The sequence below is a fragment of the Myotis nattereri genome (assembly GCF_964212035.1).
Source record: "Myotis nattereri genome assembly, chromosome: 7".
NCBI lineage: Eukaryota > Metazoa > Chordata > Mammalia > Chiroptera > Vespertilionidae > Myotis > Myotis nattereri.
Genome location: NC_138082.1, coordinates 21,786,729 through 21,807,311, shown reverse-complemented (window position 1 = coordinate 21,807,311; position 20,583 = coordinate 21,786,729). Strand labels below are relative to the sequence as shown.

The following is a 20,583-nucleotide window of genomic DNA, read 5'->3' as shown; positions in this document are numbered from 1 at the left end:
CAGGCATATGCCCTTGGCCGGAATAGAACCTGGGACCTTTCAGTCCACAGGCCGATGCTCTATCCACTGAGCCAAACCAGCTAGGTCTGTCCCCAGCTTTAATTAACATACCCTCATAGTCACCTGGGCTTGTGAAATTTTTTCTACACCAAGTCAATTCACACACGACTGGCTGGCCCTAGCAAACCTGCTCGGGGGCAGGTTCCTTGTTTGGTAACAGGTTAGAGTGGTTGGGGGTTTGCTTACCATGATGTCCACCTGTCAATCCCCTAAAGTAACTCCTAGTTAAGGTATATCTACCTATACAAATAAACATACAGCGTGTGTGTGGAGGGGGAAGGCAATTTAAGAAACATTTTCTATTTTGATTAGCCTGAAACATACAATCTAAGTGGCAACTTTGCTTACTATGTTTAGTAGTAAACAGGTTGCTTTCACTTATGCTGAGAATGCATATGAGCTTCCAGTAAGTCCAGCCCAGGCCCTTCCTTCCCAAGCCTTGGTCTCTAACGGAGCTGGACTGGCCACAGGGGATAATAATGTCAGGAAAAGTGCTTAGTGAGGGGGCTGGAAGCAGGAATTGCTCAGGTTGTCTTGGCTGTCTAGCTGTATTCATCCCTAGATGTGTTTTGTCAAGTCAACCCTCATGCATTCAAAAGGAAAAGGGTCAGCAGCCCGCGAAGACGTTTTGTGGTCGTGTTGATCTGTAGCTATTAACACGAGATAAGCACCTTAAATAAAGCTGCAGCCACGAGCAGCGTCAGCCTTGGTGTAATGGAAAAAACAGAACTTGGGAACTGTGTAAACTCAGGCAGGGTTTCTAAACTTCCCAGAACCCATTCCTCATCTCTAAGGTCAAACTGATAGTGCCTCTTCCGTTTGTGGCTGTGAGGGTTGAGAGAGGGATGCAAATCCCTCAGCCCAAGGGTGTGCACTGACAGTAGTAATTTACATCTCAATTCAGGGCTCTGACTCTTAGCAGCTGCTTTCCTGGTTGAATCAACTTCAAGCAGGAAATGTCTTGGCCCCATGGATTCTAAGTTTCACCTCTATAGTTGAATGTTTGAAGTTTTAAACCTAAAAAGTGCATTTGGCTTAAAAGCTTAGAATTGTCAAAGATATTGATCACAAACTTCTATCTAATAATGAAAAAATGGGCAACAATTTGAATGTTGTTCAGTAGTTAATTGTAGAATAAGTCAGCATAGCTATGTGATAGAATACTTTGAAGCATTAAAAGTGTACTTAAAAAAATATATATATATCTGTTTTTATTGATTTTAAAGAGCGAGGAAAGGAAAGGGAGAGAAAGAAACGTCCATGAGAGAGAAACCTTGATCGGCTGCCTCCTGCACGCCCCCTACTGGGGATGGAGCCCTGCAACCCATGCTTGTGCGCTGACTGGGAATGGAACCAGAGACCTCTGGGTGCCTGCGACACCGTCGAACCAACTGAGCCACACCGGCCAGGGTTAAAAGTTGCTTTTGAAAAATATTTAGTAACAAGAAGATGCTTGTGATAAAATATTAAAGAAAATCAATAAACAACACTTATCATACAATATGACGTCACTCTAGAAAAACAAGTAAAATACGTAAAGGCAAAGAAGCACCAAGAGCAAGTACTTCCCGCTGGGAGTCGGAAGGGGGTGGGATGAAGTGCTTTCATCTTGTATTTGTGTGTTTTTAAGTTTCTATCAGTGATCACGTATTGCCTTTAAATTCGAAAATACAGGACTAGCGAATTCGTCACGGCCACAGGCCGGGCGTGGGCGGGACCGGGGCGGACCCCAGCGCCCCACTGGCGGCGCCCAGAGACCCCGCCCCAGGGGCCGACGCGACGGGGCGGGGCGCAGAGCCCAGCCCAGCCCAGGCCGGGGCGGGTGGTGCCAGACTTGCGACGCTTGGAGGCCGGGAACGCACCGTCAGGATCTGCCAGGCAAGTCAGGGGGCCGCGGCCCTCCGGAGTTGGGGACTGCGGGCCGGCGGGGACTGACTCAGGGCCGGGGCGGTGCTGCGCCGGGGCCCCCAAACTTTCTCGGAGTGCGCGGCGGGCCGGGCCGCTCCCGCCCCGGCAGCCGGTGCCAGAACGCGGATCCGTCGCTCTCTCTGTTGGAGTTTCGCTTTCCCCCTTGCGCCTGGGGCAGGCGGGTGCCACCCGTTTATCTTTGGGAGCCGAGCGGCTGGTTGTGGGCACCGGCGGGCGGGCCAGGGTTTGAGGGTGTCATGTGCCCCTCTTTCTGGCGCGTGTCTGTCGCAGGGCGTGTCCACAGTGCCATCCCCAGAGTGGCCAGCTGTGCGCGGAGTGAGGGCTCTGATGGCCCTCAGCTGGTGGGAGCACGAGATGGCGCGGGACCCACCCGGCCGCAGGTTGCCCCTGCGCCAGCCCAGGTGTAGACAGGTAAAAGAGTCCTAGTGAGTGGGGGAAGCAACAGGGTGGAAATAGCGAGCAGCCCCAGTCCGTGGGTGGGGAAGTGGGCACCTCTGTCACCGTGGCTCTGTCTCACCTTGCCTGCTTCCTGCCTCTTCCTCAGGCTGTTCAGAAAGCTACAGGGACAGTATTGTTCTCCGGTCCTCTTTGGGTCAGAGTGAAAAGCAAGCAGGAAAATGGAAAAGGGGTAAACAAGTGAGATTGGGGAAGGAGCCAGGGGACAGTGGGAGGGCAAGTAGAGGAAGAATGCTGGGAGGCTTGGCCCTGATCTTGTGATTTCTGCATCAGTTCTTGTCCCTGGGGCGTCTCTACCCCTCTCAGCCCACTGGGGCCTCTAGCTGTGGGGTTCTATCTGAGGGACCTGGACATGGGATAAGTGGGGGTAGGCCTGGGAACCAGGGTCAGAGCCACACACGTGTCATGGAAGGTCCCTCAGGTGTCCAGTTCTCTGGGGCTCTGAAATATTCATCTCATTGGTGAGCTTTGGTTTCAAAGCTGGCGCCTTTGGCCTGGCCAGTGGTGGCAGGGGGAGCGAGGTGCTTCCTTGGGGCCGCTTTGTCTGGGACTAAGAGGCAGCCATACTTCCTTCTCACCTGCCTCCGCTCCCTGTCTCTCCAGTCATGAGGACCCAGAGACCCAGTTTGTAACTCAGAAGAAAGTGGTGGGACCTCACAGTGTCAAGGGCCCTGATATACTGTCTCCTTATGCCATGATCTCAGGGCCTCATTGTAAAAATGGGCACCTCAGAGAGGTAATGATGGGTTACACCTTAAGTGTGGGGAGAACCTCATGTCAGGCTGAGTAATAGCCACCTCAGCTTAGCCTCCTCCCATGGGAATGGGGGCCTTAGCTGCAAGCTGTCCACCTCAGAGCACTTCCATCCCCCCAACTTCTCACCCTGGGCCCTTAGAAAGAGCAGAGGCCCCAGAGAAGGGACACACACTTGTGTGTCCTCAGAGGGAGGGCCAGGGAGTGAAAGCTCAAGCTCATACAGCTCTCTGGGAAGGCCTCCGCTAGCAAAATGATGTGGGCTTTCTGGAGTATTCTGTTGGAAACGCCTGGGAGGGGATGGCCTTAACAGAATCTTCCAACCCTAGGACTTGGGGATTCTAAGCTAAACCCTGGTTGTGTGTGTGTGTGTGTGTTTGTGTGTTTGTTTGTTTTTTTGAAGTAGAAATGATATCCAGAAGTCCACAGGCCACAGTGCTGGGTACCTAGAGGGTACTCAATACAGTGGGCAGGGAGGAAGATAAGAATGAGTCCTTCTTGTGTGAAATGATTTGTATTTTTTCTTGTTACATTAAGGTGATGTCAAGGAATGCCAGCCTCCCGGTTCTATGCTAGTTGGAGATGTCACCCAGCCTTGGCAGTAAATCCTGCTGTGGAGATTATAATAGCAGCTTGGAGGGAGGGGGAGGGATGAGAGGAAGGACCCCCACAGAGGACCCATCCTGGCACTGAGCTAGCTGACTCTCTGAGAGGGGGCATGCCTGGTACTTAATGTGACTGCTCAGAGAGGCTGTATGTAAGGGCGGAGGTTTTAAGATATGAGGAGTTAGTCAGTAATATTGTGGTGCATGTTTGAAAGTTGCTGAGTAAATCTTAAAAGTTCTTGTCACAAAAAATAAAATTTTGTAAGTTTGTATGGTGATGGATGATAACGACTTATTGTGACCATTTTGCAGTATATATAAATATTGAATTATTATGTTGTATACCTGACACTTATATAATGTTATATGTCATTTATACTTCAATTTTAAAAAAAAGATATGAGAAGGTTTCAGGTTCGATCCCAATTCAGGGATCCTGAATTCATAAATAAGTGGAACAACAAATCCATGTTTCTCTCTTTCTATCTCCCTTCTTTTCTCAAAAATCAATAAATAGCCCAGCCAGTGTGACTCAGTGGTTGAGTGTCAACCTATGAACCAGGAGGTCACAGTTCAATTCCAGGTCAGGGCACATGCCCAGGGTATGAGCTCCATCTCCGGTGGGGGATTGTGCAGGAGGCAGCCAATCAATGATTCTCTCTCATCACTGATGTTTCTCCCTCTCCCTTCCTCTCTGAAATCAATAAAAAAATACTTTTAAAAAGTCAATAAATAAACATTAAGAAAAAAGTAAAGATATGAGGAGTTAGGACATGAGTCATTCTCAAGGTTGGGTCTATCTGTAAAACAAAGGTGGCCTGCTCAGCACGCATAGAATATTATTCATTAGGTGTGCTTTGATAAAAATGTTTCGGGCTTGAGAAAGTTTGAAGGAACACTGGGTTAAACAAAAGTTGAACAGGTTTGCTCACTGCAGGACTTCTCAGCAGCCTAGTATGCCACTGTGCCTTGTGAATTTCCAAAAGGGGATATGGGTTGCTTTTCAGACTGATCTGTTTTCAGAGCTCATCCATTCCCATCTCCTGGGCTGTGTTCTTTAGAGCAGTCCAGGGAAGGCCTGGGTGATGGTTCTAGCTCTCCACTCTCTGGTCCCCATAACAAGTCCCTCCTCCTCTCCCCCACCTGGGCTGATCTGGGTGAAAAGGAGGGTAGGGGAGGTCATTTGCTTGGATTCCCACAACTAGTTAGTGATAGTCAGAACTTAAACCCAGGTTTCTTGCCTTTCTGCCTCAGTCTTTCTTTTCTAGTGCTACCTTGTTTCGCTTCAGGTTCTGGGGTGAGTGAGGCCCTAGGAGATGCTGGCTGTAGGGTTCAGAGGCATTTGGGGAGAAGTTTTGGCCACCTTCATACCCAGAACATGCCACATGCCTTTGCCTCGGTAGATGGTCATCCAGAACAGTTAACATGAGTAGTGACCTCAGCCTAGATTCTTCAGGAAGTAGGTCAATCTGCCCTGAAGTCTCCTGTTCTGGTTTGCTCGGGCAGTTCATTCAGAATCAGAGACTGTTAGACTTGGCATGGACTTCGGTCTTTTGGTTCAGTGTGCTCATTCACTGATGAGAAAACTGAGCCCAGGGATGTGAAGTGGCCTACCCTGACTCACACAGTGGAGTCAGGACCTGGGCCAGGACAAGAACTCAGCTCCCTGCCTCCTAACCCAGGGCCCTGGCCTGGATGGACTTTCTACAAGGGGGAGGGGACTGGTATCAACAGCAAAGATCTTTTCTACCTCAGCCGGCCTTGGGTGCTGACCTCATCACACAGGTGACTGGTGGGGTGTCTCAGAGGCATCTGCTCTAGGCAGGTGTAAAATCAGACATCAGATTTAGGTTCAAACTCATCTCTGCTGTCCACCTGCTATGGGACCTTAGATCTGTTTTTCTCTTAATTTCAGTTTTGTCATCTGTAGAGTGGGAATAAGAATATGCATCTCACCCAGCTGGTGTGGCTCAGTGCATAGACCTATGAACCAGGAGGTCATGGTTCAATTCCCAGACAGGGCACATGGCTGGGTTGCTGGCTCGAGCCCCAATAGGGGGTGTGCCTGAGGCAGCCGACAATGATTTTCTCTCATCATTGATGCTTCTCTCTCTCTCTCTCTCTCTCTCTCCCTCTCTGAAATCAATATAAAAAGAATATGCATCTCATAGGGGCCTTGTGGGTGTCCCATGTGCCCAGGTGTTGCGTGGAAAGTACACAGCACTTACTACTTACTGTAAGTGATTCTCTTCTTTCCCTGCCTGTTTAATGGCCTCCTCATTCCCTAAACTGCACTCCCAGGCCACTCTGACCACTGACTTGCCTGGGATCTTTGAGATTACCACACTGATGACACAATTCTGCCCTCAGCAAAGGGTGATGGGGGGGCTGTGGATGCCTGTGTCCTCCCTGCTCTCCAGGGCAGCTTGGAGACTGGAGCTGCCCCTCTCACTCTCTGACTGGAGAGAGTGCCCTGGTTAGACCTGGACTGGGAAGGAAGTCATGGGCTGACAGTCTTATCTATTTCTGAGCAGGAGGCACAGAGAACTGGGGAAATGAGTGGACTGTTCTGGCTCTGCCTCAGGGTGTGTGTGCGGCCTTCTGTTTCTCTGAGTTCTCAGACAGTGGGCAGGGCTGAGAATGACGTTCCAAACCCATGACCCAGAGGGCTTGTCGTGGGCTGGGACAGGAACTTTCTTGGCTCTGGGATTTCCTAGTCTGTCAAATGACCAGATGATTTCTAAAGTCCAACCCAGTTCTGATGTTTCAGTTTTTAGATCCACTCAGCGTCATCCTATTAATCCCAGGGGCCAGGCAGACAGAAGATAAGTGGATGCTGGGCCCATTGGTCTGTGTGCGTCAGGCCTGGTGACATGCCCAGACACCCCTGGGTGTATCTTTTTACTCCTCCTCTGCCCTGGTGGCTATATGCTGGGGTAGGAGGGGGACGTGTTTTCTTGGGTGGGGGAGTTGGGTTAGGTAAAGGAAGAGGGAGGAAAAGAGACTGTAGTAAGAGTCCTGGTTGCAGTGGGCCGGGGCTGCCCTCCTAGGCCTGCTGGGCGGGGTTTCCTGAGATGTGCACTCTGAGCTATTCTTTCCACTCTGGCTCTGGGCATCCATTCCTGGCAGGGAGGAGGGCACGCTGCCTGGGCCAGTCAGCTGCTCCTTTCCACCCCTCCTTCCAACACACACACACCCTCTTGCTGTAACCCCAGTAGCACCAGCCTCTCTGCAGATTCCAGAGCCTTAACCTTCGGATGCCCCCAGGGGAGCCTGGGCCTAGGCCTCAACTGGCTAGGAGTCTGGTGGCCACACTCCAGGGGAAGGAGATGCTTTCCTGACGCTGCACCTGAAAACCTTGACAGCCAGCAAGTCCTGCATCTGAGCCCACCCACTTCTGCGGTTGTGCCGGCTGGGTCTGGGGGTCTTGCAGGAGAAAGGAGAGGTGCCAGCTCCTTTCTGATGAGGGATCGGGGTCATAAGAGAGGGGAGCACACTTAGATCTGTAATATGGCAAGGACAGGACAGAGTCTGAATGTCTTGGTAATAGGCATTGTGACGAAGAATGTTCTAGTGATTCAAGCTGCCTGCAAGTAGAACAGTCTTGCTCCCTGTCACTGGAGTGTATCCAGTAGGAGTTGAATGCTCACTGTGTTTTAGGAAAATTCTGGCTTCCAATGGGGAACCTTAATAGTCCTTTTTAGCCCCTGGAGACTGTGAGCCCCTCCAGATGACCTGATTTCTGGTTCCTAGTCTTTGGGTATGAATCATCCTCACTCTCTAGATATCTCCCTTCCTTCCCTTTCAACTCTACATTCTTCTCCAGCTCCCACCTGTAGTCATAGCTATGAAAGTAAACACTGGCCACTTCCCCTTTCCCTGGGCCAGTGCCAGCCCCAAACCTCATCCCCAGCTGAGCTCAATGAGGAGGTGGCCAGGGTGTCATGAGAGTGGGGCAGCAGCCAGGGAGCAGGCTCAGAACTGCCGGTGCTGGCAGCCCTGGGCCGAGGCTGTGCAGTCTGGCATTGCTCAGAGGTGAGTGTGGCTGAGTTCAGCCTCTCCCTGATGGCCTGGACACTTTCCCTCTCCTGTCCCCAGGCCTCTACACCCGACCCCATCTCCAGCTTAGTGACAAAGAGCAGGTCACTCTGCCTCCCTGACTATGGCTGTCTGGTTGGCAAAGTGAGGGGTGGGCTTACCCTAGCTGAGTGAGTTTCATTTCAGCTCTTACAAGTAAGAATCTCTGTCCCTGACTATCCTCTTTTCCTCCTGGTGGTTGCATAGGATTGGGGTCCTGGGGGATATGGAAGGGGCTGAATGGTCTGGAATCCACTTTCTCTGTAAGCCTTCCATTGTCATTAGGGGGTCTTGGATGGGAAGCTATGAGAAGTGATGAGAAGTTTGAACAGACAAGGTATTTGAATGAGGGCTCTGAGCAGGGGCTCTAAGCATGGGCTCTGGAGTTGGTCTTGGAGCTCAAATCTTGACTTCCTCATACCCTAGCTAAGTAACCTTGGGCAAGTGACTTAATTCTTCTAAGCCTCTATTCCTTCATTTGTAAATAGGGAAAATAACATTATCTATCCTGTTGGCCTCTTGAGAGGATTTAATGAAATAATAACTAAAAATAATCAACATTTCTTGTTTATCAGAGGTCAGGCAATGTTCTACGTGTTCTATGTGTATTTTCTCATTTGATTTTTACAACTCTCTGGAGGGTTAATATTAAAGTCAATATAATATTAAACTCATTTTCCAGCTGGAGAAACTGAGGCATGGTGAGGTGAAATGGTCAGTGCCAGTCTCTGGTGAGCATGGCTGGTGGCCGAGGCCCCAGAGAATTGGTCTGTGACCTCCTGTGTCCCCAGCAGGCAGAACCACTAGTGAATTCCTCTGAAACCAGAAGAGTCAGAGGGAGGGCGGGAGTGCGGAGGGAGTCCTCATGAGTCAGCAGCCCTCTGCACTGGGCTGGAACCCTGGATCCTCGTGGCCCATCTAAGGCCGGCCTTGCTCTCCCTGGTTCACCCTTTACTCTGGAGAGGGACCTGTTTGTCCGGCTCAGCTTTGGAGAAGGAGGGAGGAGTGGCTGGCTGGCCACGTACAGGGCAGGCACTGAATAGCCTGGCTTCTCAGGGGAATTTCAGGATTCCAGTCTGTTAGAGATGGAAATGAGTCAGGGACCTTCTGGTCCACTTAGCTCATTTCACAGAGGAGCACCCAGAGGAGGCTATAGAACTGGGTACTGGTGACACTGGTGGCTGAACTGGATCTTCTGACCACAGGGCCTTTCTTGTCAGTGTCCCCTGCTGTGTTCAGCCTGTTCACTTATATGCCACCATCTGGATGGTGGACATCAAATGGTCCTGGGTGCTGAGATGAAGGCAATAATGACAGATAAGCCCATCCCTCTTCCTGCAAACAGGCCACTGTTCTCTTGGTGTAGTTAAAAGGGGATTTAAAATATATATATATATATTTGCCCTAGACAGTTTGGCTCAGTGGATAGAGCATCGGCCTGTGGACTGAAAGGTCCCAGGTTTGATTCCGGTCAAGGGCACATGCCCAGATTGCGGGCTCGATCCCTAGTAGGGGGCATGCATGAGGCAGCTGATAAATGATTCTCTCTCATCACTGATGTTTCTATCTCTCTCCCTCGACCTTCCTCTCTGAAACCAATAAAAATATATAAAATAAATTAATTAGATTAAAAAATATTTTATTGACTTCAGAGAGGAAGGGAGAGGGAGAGATAGAAACATCAGTGATGAGAGAGAATCATTTATCAGCTGCCTCATGCATGCCCCCTACTGGGGATCGAGCCCATAACCCGGGCATGTTCCCTTGACCGGAATCGAACCAGGGACCCTTCAGTCCACAGGCCGGCACTTTATCCACTGAGCCAAACCGGCTAGGGCTAAAAGGGGATTTTTGAAGGGGATGGATAGAGGGTTATAGGGTGAAGGAGCCTCTTGTCTCACAAAAGGGGACCCCAGTTTTTCTTTCTTCCTCTTTTAAAAGTCTATTAAGAAGAGACACATATAACAACTTAAGAGTATTTTCTCACTCTTACATAAACAAAACATTTTTGTTATTGTTGCTGTTAATCCTTCCACGAGGAAATTTTTCCATTGATTTTTTTAGAGAGAGAGAGAGAGAGAGAAACATCGATGTGAGAGAGACACATCTATTGGTTGCCTGCAACTGAGGTACAAGCCCTTGACTGGAATAGAACTCATGAACCTTCAATCCGTAGGCCGGCGCTCCATCCATGGAGCCAAACTGGCTAGGGCTAAACAAAACATTGTCAAAAAACAGTGACTATCTCGGTTTCTTAAACTCAGCACACCCAGTTTTTAGTCCTCCCTTGTTCCTTTCATTCCACTCTCCTCAGGCCACTCTACGCTCAGGTGCAGGACCTGTACACAACCCCACTTCTGATGCCCTGGTTGCTGTGTCACACCCTTGCTGTCCGGGACATCTTTCTTATTTCTGACCTGACACATTCTTGCTGTGCTGGTCCATTTACTCTGGGAAGATGGAGAACAGCTTTCCTCAAAATAACCCATTTAGAGACCTGGCCTGTAATTCAATACTGCCTCCCCACCCTCCCTGCCACCTTCTTCTCTCTGGATTATCCCAATTGTCATAAGAGAGAAGAGATAAGACAGTCCTTTATCTGATCCCTGAACTGTGCAGGTGCCCTAAAAAGCCGGCTCTTCCTTCCAGCAGAGGCTCTGAGGCTGTCTGCTGACCTGAATCTGGGGGCGCTTCCTCTCTGTGGGATCCTAAAGGTCTGCCCCTTGGAGGATGCTAGGGGGAGGTGGTGGCCCTATTAAGGGGCCCAGACTCTATCAGGGCTTGTTCCTAATCCAGGTCTTTCAGGAACCTCCTTCTTAGCTCTTCGCAAGCCCCAATCTCTGCCACTTAAGAGGGGAATACCAGTCTTGGGGGACATTTACTTGGCGTAAGAGGCATAAAGAACACAGCATATGCCCTGGCCAGCTAGCTCAGTTGGTTGGAGCATCATCCCCATATGGCAGGGTTGCAGGGTCGATCCCCGTCAGGGCACATGCAGGAATCAACCAAGGAGAGAGAGAGAGAGACAGAGACAGACAGGCATAATATAGAAGACAAAAACCTAGGACCCTGAAGGCCTCGGAGATTCTGGTGGCACCATTAACCTGCCAGTTCTGTGATCATGGGGAATCACTTCACTGTTCTGAGCCTTGGTTCCCTCATCTGAACTGAGCATTTGTGGCCTTGTCCTCAGCTTTCCCCTGGCTGTGGAGTTCTTCCTCCTGCAGAAGGTAGTGATTGGACCTTGTGGCATGAATCCTTAGGGCTCCCTCTTCCCTGCTAGCCACTGCCCCTGGGGGAGACAGGCAAGAATCACAGGGACACTAGAGACCCTGGGGTTCAAAACAAGTGTCTCCCCCTGCCTAGGGGCTTTGAGGCCCTGTAAGCACCATGGCAAGGCCATGAAGAGAGCAGTGGCAGCCATAGGCTGCTACACACCCATCTGACACGCCTAGGCTGTTATTTGGAAGAACCAGAAAGTTCTGTCTCAGGCCTGCCCTTTTGCGCCGCCTCCCAGCTCTGGTGGCCAGCCCTGTGCACCCATTCCCCCAGGCTTCTGGCGTCCCCTGACTCAGCCTGCCACTGTCCATAGCCCTCTGCCCTCCCACGCTGGGGCTGGTGGCTCCAGCACCAGGCCTAGCTTGTTGTCCTCGCCTCCTCCCCCACCATCGGCCTTGGCTCCTCCCCAGCTCTGCCTTTCAGGCCTGACTCTTCTGCCAGCTGCCTTGGGGGCTGGGTTGACCCTTCAATGGGTCCCAGCTGGCCCTGTGATTCACCAGGCTTTGCTGGGCCATCGGGCTTCTTCCCTAGTCACTAGAAAGCTTTTTAAAAAATTTTATTTTCTTTATTATTTTTTAAATTGATTCCAGAGAGAGGAAATGGGGGGGGGGGGCGGTGGTGGAGGGAGAGAAAACGAAAGGGAAAGAGAAAGAGAGAAACATGAATCTGAGAAACATCTATCTGTTGTCTCCCACATGCTCCCTGCCTGGGGATCAAACCCGCAACCTGGATATGTGCTCGGACTGGAAGTCGAACCTGACACGTATTGGTATACAGGACAGTGCTCCAACCAGCTGAGCCACACTGTCCAGGGCTAGAAGGCATTCTTAAGTGATCACAGGGGAGTTCCCAGGCCCCTGCTCCTCATCGCTTACCCCACTGATGCCCAGTGATCCCTCTGGACTCTTGTTCCCCATCCCCCCTGTCCCCCCACCCCCCATGGCAGGATGCTGCACAGGGAGGGCTGTGGGCAGAAAGCTGGTGTGAAGGTGAGGGGCAGGGGCTGAGCTGGTGGGCCAAGGGCACTATGGCGATGGGGAGGATGGCCTGTGGGCAGAGGATGGCACCCCATGATTGAGAGAAACTATGAGAGTCTCCTTCCACAGAGACCACCTGGACTAGGGTGGGGTGAGCTGGACCCTGGCACTCATGACTGCTTTTCTTGTCTTCCATTTCAGGTCCCAGCCGCTGGGGTCTCCCCTCAGCCCTTGAGTGGCCATGTCCAATCCCAGCGCACCCCCTCCGTATGAGGACCGCAACCCCCTGTACCCTCCACCCCAGGGGGGCTATGGGCAGCCTTCTGTCCTGCCCGGCGGGTACCCTGCCTACCCTGCCTACCCACAGCCTGGCTATGGTCACCCTGCTGGCTACCCACAGCCTATGCCCCCCGTGCACCCGATGCCCATGCACTACGGTGAGTGCCTGAGGGGGACTGGCGGTGGGTGGGAGGAGCACTGGCAGCACCGAGCCACCTCATTTCCTTCCTTTTCAACTTCCTGTTAACCGGGTTTTTCATCTCTCCATTTCCCATCTTTGTTTTCTCCCTACTCGTACCTAGCTCCCCTGGACCACCTGTTAGCCCCGTTATTCAGCAGGGAGTCTGAGTCCATAAGACACACCGGAAGTTACACACCACAGAGAAAGTGGCTGGGTGAAGTAATTAATTACTAGGCGGCCGTTCCTAACTAGGGGCACCACCCCACCCAGTTCCTCTCTCCCTTTGGAACCTGAGGTACTTTTTTTTTTTTAAATCCTTGTCCTTTAAGGTAACATGATTTTTGCAAACATCCAGAGGTCATTTGGATGTTTGGTAATCACCCTGGCAAGTAAATGCTGTTTGGTCTTTGAGATGAGATAAGATGAAAAGGCAGTGACTTTCCTGAGCAGCCCACACGCGGACTTTGAAAGTAGCCCCCAGGCATTCCAGGAATGCCATGTGGCCTGGAGCACAGCCCAGGCTCATCTGGCCACTCGTCTGCTCCATGCAAATGTCAGTGGTCAGTCACGTTTCCAGTCCTGTCTTGTCCTGTGAACATATATCCCTGACATGTCTGTTTTCTCTGAGTCCTACTTGTTGACCCGAGGTAGATCATGGTCTACACCAGTGATGGTGAACCTATGACACACGCGAACTCATTTTTTTGGTTGATTTTTCTTTGTTAAATGGCATTTAAATATATAAAATAAATATCAAAAATATAAATCTTTGTTTTACTATGGTTGCAAATATCAAAAAATTTCTATATGTGACACGGCACCAGAGTTAAGTTAGGGTTTTTCAAAATGCTGACATGCCGAGCTCAAAAGGTTCGCCATCACTGCTCTACACACTCTTCACCCTGTACACACGTGTGCTGTGTTTTCTACTGTTGTTTTTAATCCTTATCTGAGGATATTTTTTTTTCCATTGATTTTTAAAGGGAGTGAGAGGAGGGGGAGAGACAGAGAGAGAGAGAAACATGGATAGGAGAGAGACACATCGACTGGTTACCTCCCACACACGCCCTGACTGTGGCAGGGATCAAGCCTGCAACCCAACCAAGGTACATGCCTTTGACTGGAATCAGACTTGAGACCCTTCAGTCCGTGGGCTGACATTCTAACCAGTGGGCTAGGGCTGTGCAGTGTTTTTACCTTCCTTTTCCTCCTTCTATCAAGTCCCCTGCTCTGCCCCCACCCTCACAGCTCCTCTGGCTGACACTCTAGTCCGCGTGCCTGCAACCACAGGTGTTTATACACCAGAGCACGCAGGTGTGGGCTGGGCACCCTTGCCCGGGAGACCTCAGTGCATGCTGATGGGTTACTCTGTGGGCATCTAGAGGACCTGGCTCGGGCAAGGAGTTTGTTATAACACTTGGTTTTTGACTGGAGATATCCGAGACTCTGAGATGATGTCACAGAGGCTTTGGGATTGAGAGCACATGTTCCTAGTTGGTCATATATGATCTGTTCCCAGGCCCAGGCTATGACGCCGAGGAGAGAGCAGTGAGTGACAGCTTCGGGGCCGGAGAGTGGGATGACATGAAAGTCCGACACACCTTCATTCGAAAGGTGAGATGTGGGCTGGGAGGCAGGTGTACCTGGGCCCCTTGGGCTGTGGGAATGGGGTGGTTGGCAGGGAGGCACTGTTAGCCCGGGGACTCATTCCCATGGAAATAGCTGCTGCCTTCCAGGTTCTCTCTAGCCCTGTACTCTTCTCATCCCTGTTCCTAACCTTTCGCTCCTCTTTCCGTGACCTTGTTTTGGGGTCAGGGGCAGATTCAGTCTGGGAAAATCTCAGCAGACTCTGCAAAGTGTTCTGTCCTCCCCAGACTTCTTTCTCCTGTTTGGCTGTAAGCAACTGGAAGCCAGAAATGATGGTAGCTCACCCTCCCTTCCCCATCTCCTGTGTGCATAGCACCCTGCTCAGAGTAGACAGATACCTGACAGTATCAGCCTGAACGGCTGCAACTGCAGGGCCACACTGGCTGTGCAGTGAGGCAGCGGAAGTAAGCAGTAAACTGAGGCTGGATGTCAGACAGGGATGGGGTGTCAGGTAGCAGCTGGAGGTGAGGATCAGCTCTGAGATGTGGATAATACTGGGACAGCCTCTCCACCTGGCTGCAGTTAGGGCAGGCTCTCGAGTGGAAACAAAGAGTGGATCCTTCAAAACGAAGAAGGAGGCCCTCCTCACGGTTCATAGTCAGGGGAGGAGGAGAGTCTTCGGGCTCCTTGGTCTGGGGACTGGCTGCTTCCTGGGGAGAGGCCAGGGGTGTGGGATGCTGACATGTCTGTGTTGCAGGTTTACAGCATCATCTCCGTCCAGCTGCTCATCACAGTGGCCATCATCGCCATCTTCACCTTTGTGTGAGTCTCTAAGCCCCTCCGCCCCTCTTTGGAGCTCTGAGGTCCTGGGCCTGCTTGGGTACCTGCCAGGAGCTGGGGTGGGGGGCCCCTGACTCAGAGGGACGGAAGAAGGGCTGGATGTGGGCAATTTGAGGAAACAGCTGTGACTCGGGTCTTCTCTTGCTCCACAGGAAGCCAGTTGGCGAGTTTGTGAGAAGAAATGTGGCTGTCTATTACGTATCCTAGTGAGTCTATGTTCCTCTCTGCTCGGGACAAGGGGAGAGGGGGTGACAACTGTCTGGATTTCTCAGAGCAGGGATCCAAATACTGTTTGTGAGGGGCCCTTCACGTTGCCACCTCTGTTGGGAAGTGTGGGTGCATGCCACCCAGTGAGGAGCAGCAGCAGCACAGACTCCTACGAGCAGGGGTGGGGAACTGGTGGCAACACATATAAAGTAAAATGGTCCTCACAGTCGGTTAGCCTGTCTACTCTGACCTCCTTCACCCTCTTCCTGGCCAGACCCCCCATAACAGTGCCCTTGGCTGGGGTAATCTTGTCCTACTAGGTAGCTTCCCCCAGACTTCCAAACAGCTCTGTGGGCCTCCAACCTGCTGGCCTGGTGAGTGCTGTCAGGTGGGGCCAAGAGGGACCTAGTGCTGACCAGGCCTGTGGACTACTTCCTGTCTCTTTCTCCCCAGTGCGGTCTTCCTGGCCACCTACCTGACCCTTGCCTGCTGCCAGGGACCCAGGTGAGTCCCATAGACTTAGACAAAGAGAAGGGATGGCAGGGGGCAGGAGTGGGGCCAAATATTTGGGGCAGAAAGGGGACTCCTTATAGCAGCTGAATGAAGACTTACAAGCAGTAATGAGGATGATAGCAGCTACATGCAGGTGTGTACAGCACCTTGCCTGGTGCCCCAGCCTTTCCCTCCTCCCTCCCCCTCCCCCCTCCCCTCTCCCCAGGCACATTACCTTTGCCTTTCTCTCCTAAGCTCCAAGGGCCCTTTTGCATCTATAACTAGTTTCCTGAGCCTATGCAGCCCAGCTGGCTCACTTCTACTACCTCTGTAACCTTCTAAATAAACTTTCTCTTACAGTTTGAAAAAACACCAGAGTACCTTGCCTGTGTGGGCTCTGTTTAGCTATGTAGCCATTATTCTTTCAGCAGCCCTGCAAGATATGTAACATTTTACCATTTAACAAGTAGGAAGAATCCAAGGTTCAGAGAGGCTGAGTAAGCTTCCCAGGCACACAGATAGTGTAAAAGCTCAAATGAATGCAGGTCTCTGTGACCCCCCAGTCCACAGCTGTCCTATGCCCTGTGTTGTCCCTGCACAGAACACCTGAGCAGGTACCAAAGGCTGGCCAGCCTCCCCCCCCCCAGTCAGGGCCTAATTCTCCAGGCACCTGGGCCAAGACCTTCCTTCTGCTAAAGGACTCTGATAACTGGTTGGCCCCGAGTCACTTAATTATGGTTGCTTTCCCTTCAGACGCCGTTTCCCATGGAACATCATCCTGCTGACCCTCTTTGTAAGTCTAGAAGCGCGGAGGGGAGGTGGAGATGGTGTGAGGGAGGGTTAGGGATGGGGATGCCATTGTGGAAGGTGTCTGGTTCTCTCCGCCACCTTATCCTTAGGCCTGTCTCCTCAGTCACATTTACTCTCAGCCCTGACACTGCCATGGCCATGCCTCTCATAAGTGTTTCATTCTTGTCTCTCTCCTCCCCTCAGACTCTTGCCCTGGGCTTCATGACCGGCACCATTTCCAGGTACATTCGGGGACAAACCACCGTGCTCTGGGAAGTGTGTGTTATGGGGGAGCGGGCATCTCTGGGCTGGCAATCCTGTGCATGGGGGAAGTGGTGGTTTTGAAGTCAGTCACATATGGCTTATGCCTCTGGCCTCTCCCTCTCCTTCCCCTCAGTATGTATCAAACCAAAGCTGTCATCATCGCAATGATCATCACTGCTGTGGTGACTATTTCAGTCACCATCTTCTGCTTCCAGACCAAGGTGAGGGTTTGGGGGGTCCCTCCCTGGCCTCTCCACCCCCCTTTCTTATACAGAGCTGGCCCTTAAGGCTTGGTGCTTGAGCAGGCCTGGGAGGGCCCAGACCCCCTAGACTGGGGATCCCCTTAGAGACCCTAATCCCTTCCCTTCAGAGCTACTACACCTTCAAAACTGCTCCCTATGTCAGTCCTTAGTCCAGCCGTGGGCAAACTACGGCCCGTTTGAAATGAGTAAAACTAAAAAAAAAAAAGACCGTACCCTTTTATGTAATGATGTTTACTTTGAATTTATATTAGTTCACACAAACACTCCATCCATGCTTTTGTTCCGGCCCTCTGGTCCAGTTTAAGAACCCATTGTGGCCCTCGAGTCAAAAAGTTTGCCCACCCCTGCCTTAGACTGTCACTCCCATGCCCCCCAAAAGGCAGCACTGGGACTCCTGGGAGGTGGGGGGAGGCAGGGCCAGTCTGGCTGGCCTGCTGGTTGTGACACTCATCTGACAGAAACTTCATTCCTGGCAGGTGGACTTCACCTCGTGCACAGGCCTCTTCTGTGTCCTGGGAATTGTGATGATGGTGACTGGGATTGTCACTGCTATCGTGCTGTCCTTCAAATACGTGAGTGTCTCAGGAGAGCTGGGGTCAGCGAGCCCAGCGGTCAGGGGAGACTTTCTGTAGAACGAGCGAAGCAGGCCCACAGGCCCCTGGGCAGGCGTTGGCTCCCAGGACCCTCGACTGGCCAGCAGAGGCACCAGTGCTGAGGCCCATCCTTTGAGTTAGGGTATAGTTATTCCTCTTCAGCAACAGGCGGTCCTGGGACCCATCACACCTGAGGCCTTGGACAGCATCACGGAATTCCCATGGGAAGTGGTGGATGAGATCTGGCAGTTGAGGCCAGGTTCTAGGAGGCGGTGGGAGAGGAGCCCCATGGCAGAGAGGGGAGCACAGAGCTGGAAGGGGAAGCATGTGAACAGGAGGGCTGCTTGCCCTTCAGTGGACAGGCACCTGGAAGGCTGCTGAGCAGGGCTGCCTGGGGTACTCTGACTTTGATGTTCATCGAAGTGGTTGGGGCTTCCCTCCCAACCCTCTTCTTTAGTCCGTCCCTTCCAGGATTGGCTGCAAGAAGCATTCCCTGAAGGGGGACTATGGCTGGGGAAAGATGGTGGGGCTCTTTGACCAGTGCTTGCCTGAGCCCGCCCCTCCCAGAGCTGCAATTCAACCACCTTCTCTTTCCCAGAAATATATGGACACCTCTGTACCTTACTTACTTTGGAGATTGGTTTTTATATGGCCACTGGAGGATGGCTGTTTTCTCTGCCAAACCTGTTACCATTCTCAATTTCTCCCAGGATCTGGAAGGCAGAGGTAGTCCTTTTGTGTAGGTAGCTTCCTGGATCTATCCGCTTGGACGCCAGAATCCCAGGGAAGCTGGTCCTGAGAGCTCACCTTGGTCGTGCTTTGCTAAGATTTCTAACACCATCCCTGTTCCCTCTCCCCAGATTTACTGGCTCCATATGGTCTATGCTGGTCTGGGGGCCATTTGCTTTACCTTGGTGAGTAAGGCCCTGCCCCTCTGGGAAGGGGAGCTGAGGGGAGGGGAGGGAGGAACTGAGTGGATGGAGCATGAATTTAGGCTACTCGGGAGGCAGGGAATGTGGCCACAACTACCCTTCCCTCTCTCCCCCGTTAAGAGGTTCGCTGATTTCTGGGCACCCCTGCCCTCTCGTGTCCACACTGCCTGCAGAACACTCAGCAGGCGGACCGTGTCTCTCTCCTTTTCTAGACTGGGAACTGCTTCAGAGTAGAGGCCATGTGTTGTGCCACTCATTAATGTGTCCCCTAAGCACACTGCATGGCGCAGAGGCTCCGGGGACAGATCTGCTGACCAGAAACGAGTTCTGGCATTGTACCCAGGGATCTCACTCATGCTTGTCCCTACAGTTCCTGGCTTACGACACCCAGTTGGTCCTGGGGAACCGGAAGCACACCATCAGCCCAGAGGACTATATCACTGGAGCCCTGCAGATCTACACCGACATCATCTACATCTTTACCTTTGTGTTGCAGCTGGTGGGGAGTCGCGATTAAAGAGCACCCCCAGTTCCGCTCCACTTTGGGCTCTCACAACTCTAGAGGGCTGGGTCCTGTGACCAGGGTCTGGGCCACAGACGCCTTTCCTTCCCCTAAAGTAATACGCCCAGTTTCCTTTCTGTCCTGGGTGAGTGGCCTCTGTGGCTGTGGATGTGTGGATACCACCTGGTGGGGCCGGAGGAACTGGGGACTAACTCTTGCCCTTGATGGACTTGGCAGGAACTAGGCTGAAGATGTGCCTTTTCCCTCCACCCACTATGTGGCACCAAATTCTTCTAAACTGCTGGGGTCAGAGTGGGGAGGGATGAAAGAGCCTCTTCTAAAACTAAAAGGGAATATGGATGTAGACGTAACTCTTCAAGGTGATGAGGTTCCCCCTCCCACCTTTGCCATAGGCTTCTGGGCTAGGTAGCTGGAGCTGTTTCCTCCCTCAACCCCTAACAGAGCCAAAGAGGTGTGTCCCCAGCCTGCTGGACTCTTAGGCCATTATCCTGTACTCCTTTGGCAAACCCTGTGGCTCCCTGGCTCAGCGAGGTAGAAACGATCTGTGCCGTGGGTGCCCCTGCTTCAGCTCCTCTCTTGATGCACGTACATACTGTTTATCTGGGCTGGGGGTGGGGAGGGAGAGGGAGAGACGGCAGCAAACTCAAGCACAGGGGCCAGTACAGAGCAGCGTCTACCCTGGGCTTCCTCGTGGCTGTGGTGGTGGCAGAGAGCAGGCCCGTTTGCAGCCACTGGGTCCCCATTCTCCAAAGCTGCCTGGGGGGCCTCCCTGGTGCTTCTGAGCTCTGTCAGAGGGATCGCTGGCTTTCCATGCTCAGGCTGCTCAGGCAGAAAGTGAGGGGCAATGGTCAGGAGATGGGGTGGTTTGTAGGATCGTGTGTGGCCAGGAAGTAACCAGGAAGAAGAGACTGGGTTGGGATGCCTTGGAGTACCCCATCCAGTCTGACAGATATTGTTCTTTCCTTCTGCTAACCTGGGGAGGGCCTGAGAGGAAGGAGACTTCCCCTCTGTTCTTAACTCCTACTGAGGGACTGTAGACTCAGACCCCGTCTCTCTAGCCAGCGCCTGCTTTCTTCGTGACACCAAGTGCCTCAAGCTGGAATGGGAGGGGGAACAAGGGTCACTCTAAGGTCACTCTATCAGGTGGGGTGGAAACCAAATCAGCTCAAGGGTATAAGTAGGACTTCTCTAAGTCCTTGGTCCCAAGTATATCACATAAAAAGACATAACTAGAAATGTAATAAAGTCTTACATTTAGAAGTTAAAACCCCATTTGGCTCTGGTTTTCTTCACTTTCGGTCTGGCCCTGCCCAAAGCATCCACTTCCAACCTTTGCATTCCGGCTTGCTATCTTCCACCTTTTCTAAGATAACCAAATACACTTTGCCCAGCACTTCCTGGTAATGGATGCAAAAGGCTGCTGGAAGCTCGACCTGCATTACTGGGTCTGGCAGGGACCACACGGAGAACATGACCTTTCTTGCATCATGGACCCTT

General features: G+C 51.9%; 2 protein-coding genes across 4 annotated transcripts in view; one reads left to right on the top strand and one right to left on the bottom strand.

The window, feature by feature from the left end:
• The window catches only part of PNKD (PNKD metallo-beta-lactamase domain containing), a 68,658-nt gene that overhangs the window by 44,209 nt on the left and 3,866 nt on the right, over positions 1-20,583 (bottom strand). The window lies entirely within an intron of this gene.
• On the top strand, positions 1,871-20,358 carry TMBIM1 (transmembrane BAX inhibitor motif containing 1). Of its 3 annotated transcripts, XR_013996259.1 has the most exons (13): positions 1,871-1,938; positions 12,338-12,573; positions 14,116-14,210; positions 14,941-15,005; positions 15,176-15,229; positions 15,684-15,734; positions 16,476-16,515; positions 16,716-16,753; positions 16,909-16,996; positions 17,515-17,610; positions 18,492-18,545; positions 18,934-19,445; positions 20,195-20,358. XR_013996259.1 is itself a non-coding variant. In XM_081096397.1 (12 exons), the coding sequence occupies exons 2-12, from the start codon at positions 12,378-12,380 to the stop codon at positions 19,078-19,080; spliced, it is 924 nt and encodes a 307-aa protein (XP_080952523.1). In that variant the 5' UTR covers positions 1,871-1,938; positions 12,338-12,377; the 3' UTR covers positions 19,081-20,358. The 3 variants fall into 3 exon arrangements, 2 of the variants coding, with proteins under 2 accessions (XP_080952523.1, XP_080952524.1); XM_081096397.1 differs by having other exon boundaries at positions 18,934-20,358; XM_081096398.1 differs by lacking the exon at positions 1,871-1,938 and adding an exon at positions 1,970-2,400 and having other exon boundaries at positions 18,934-20,358.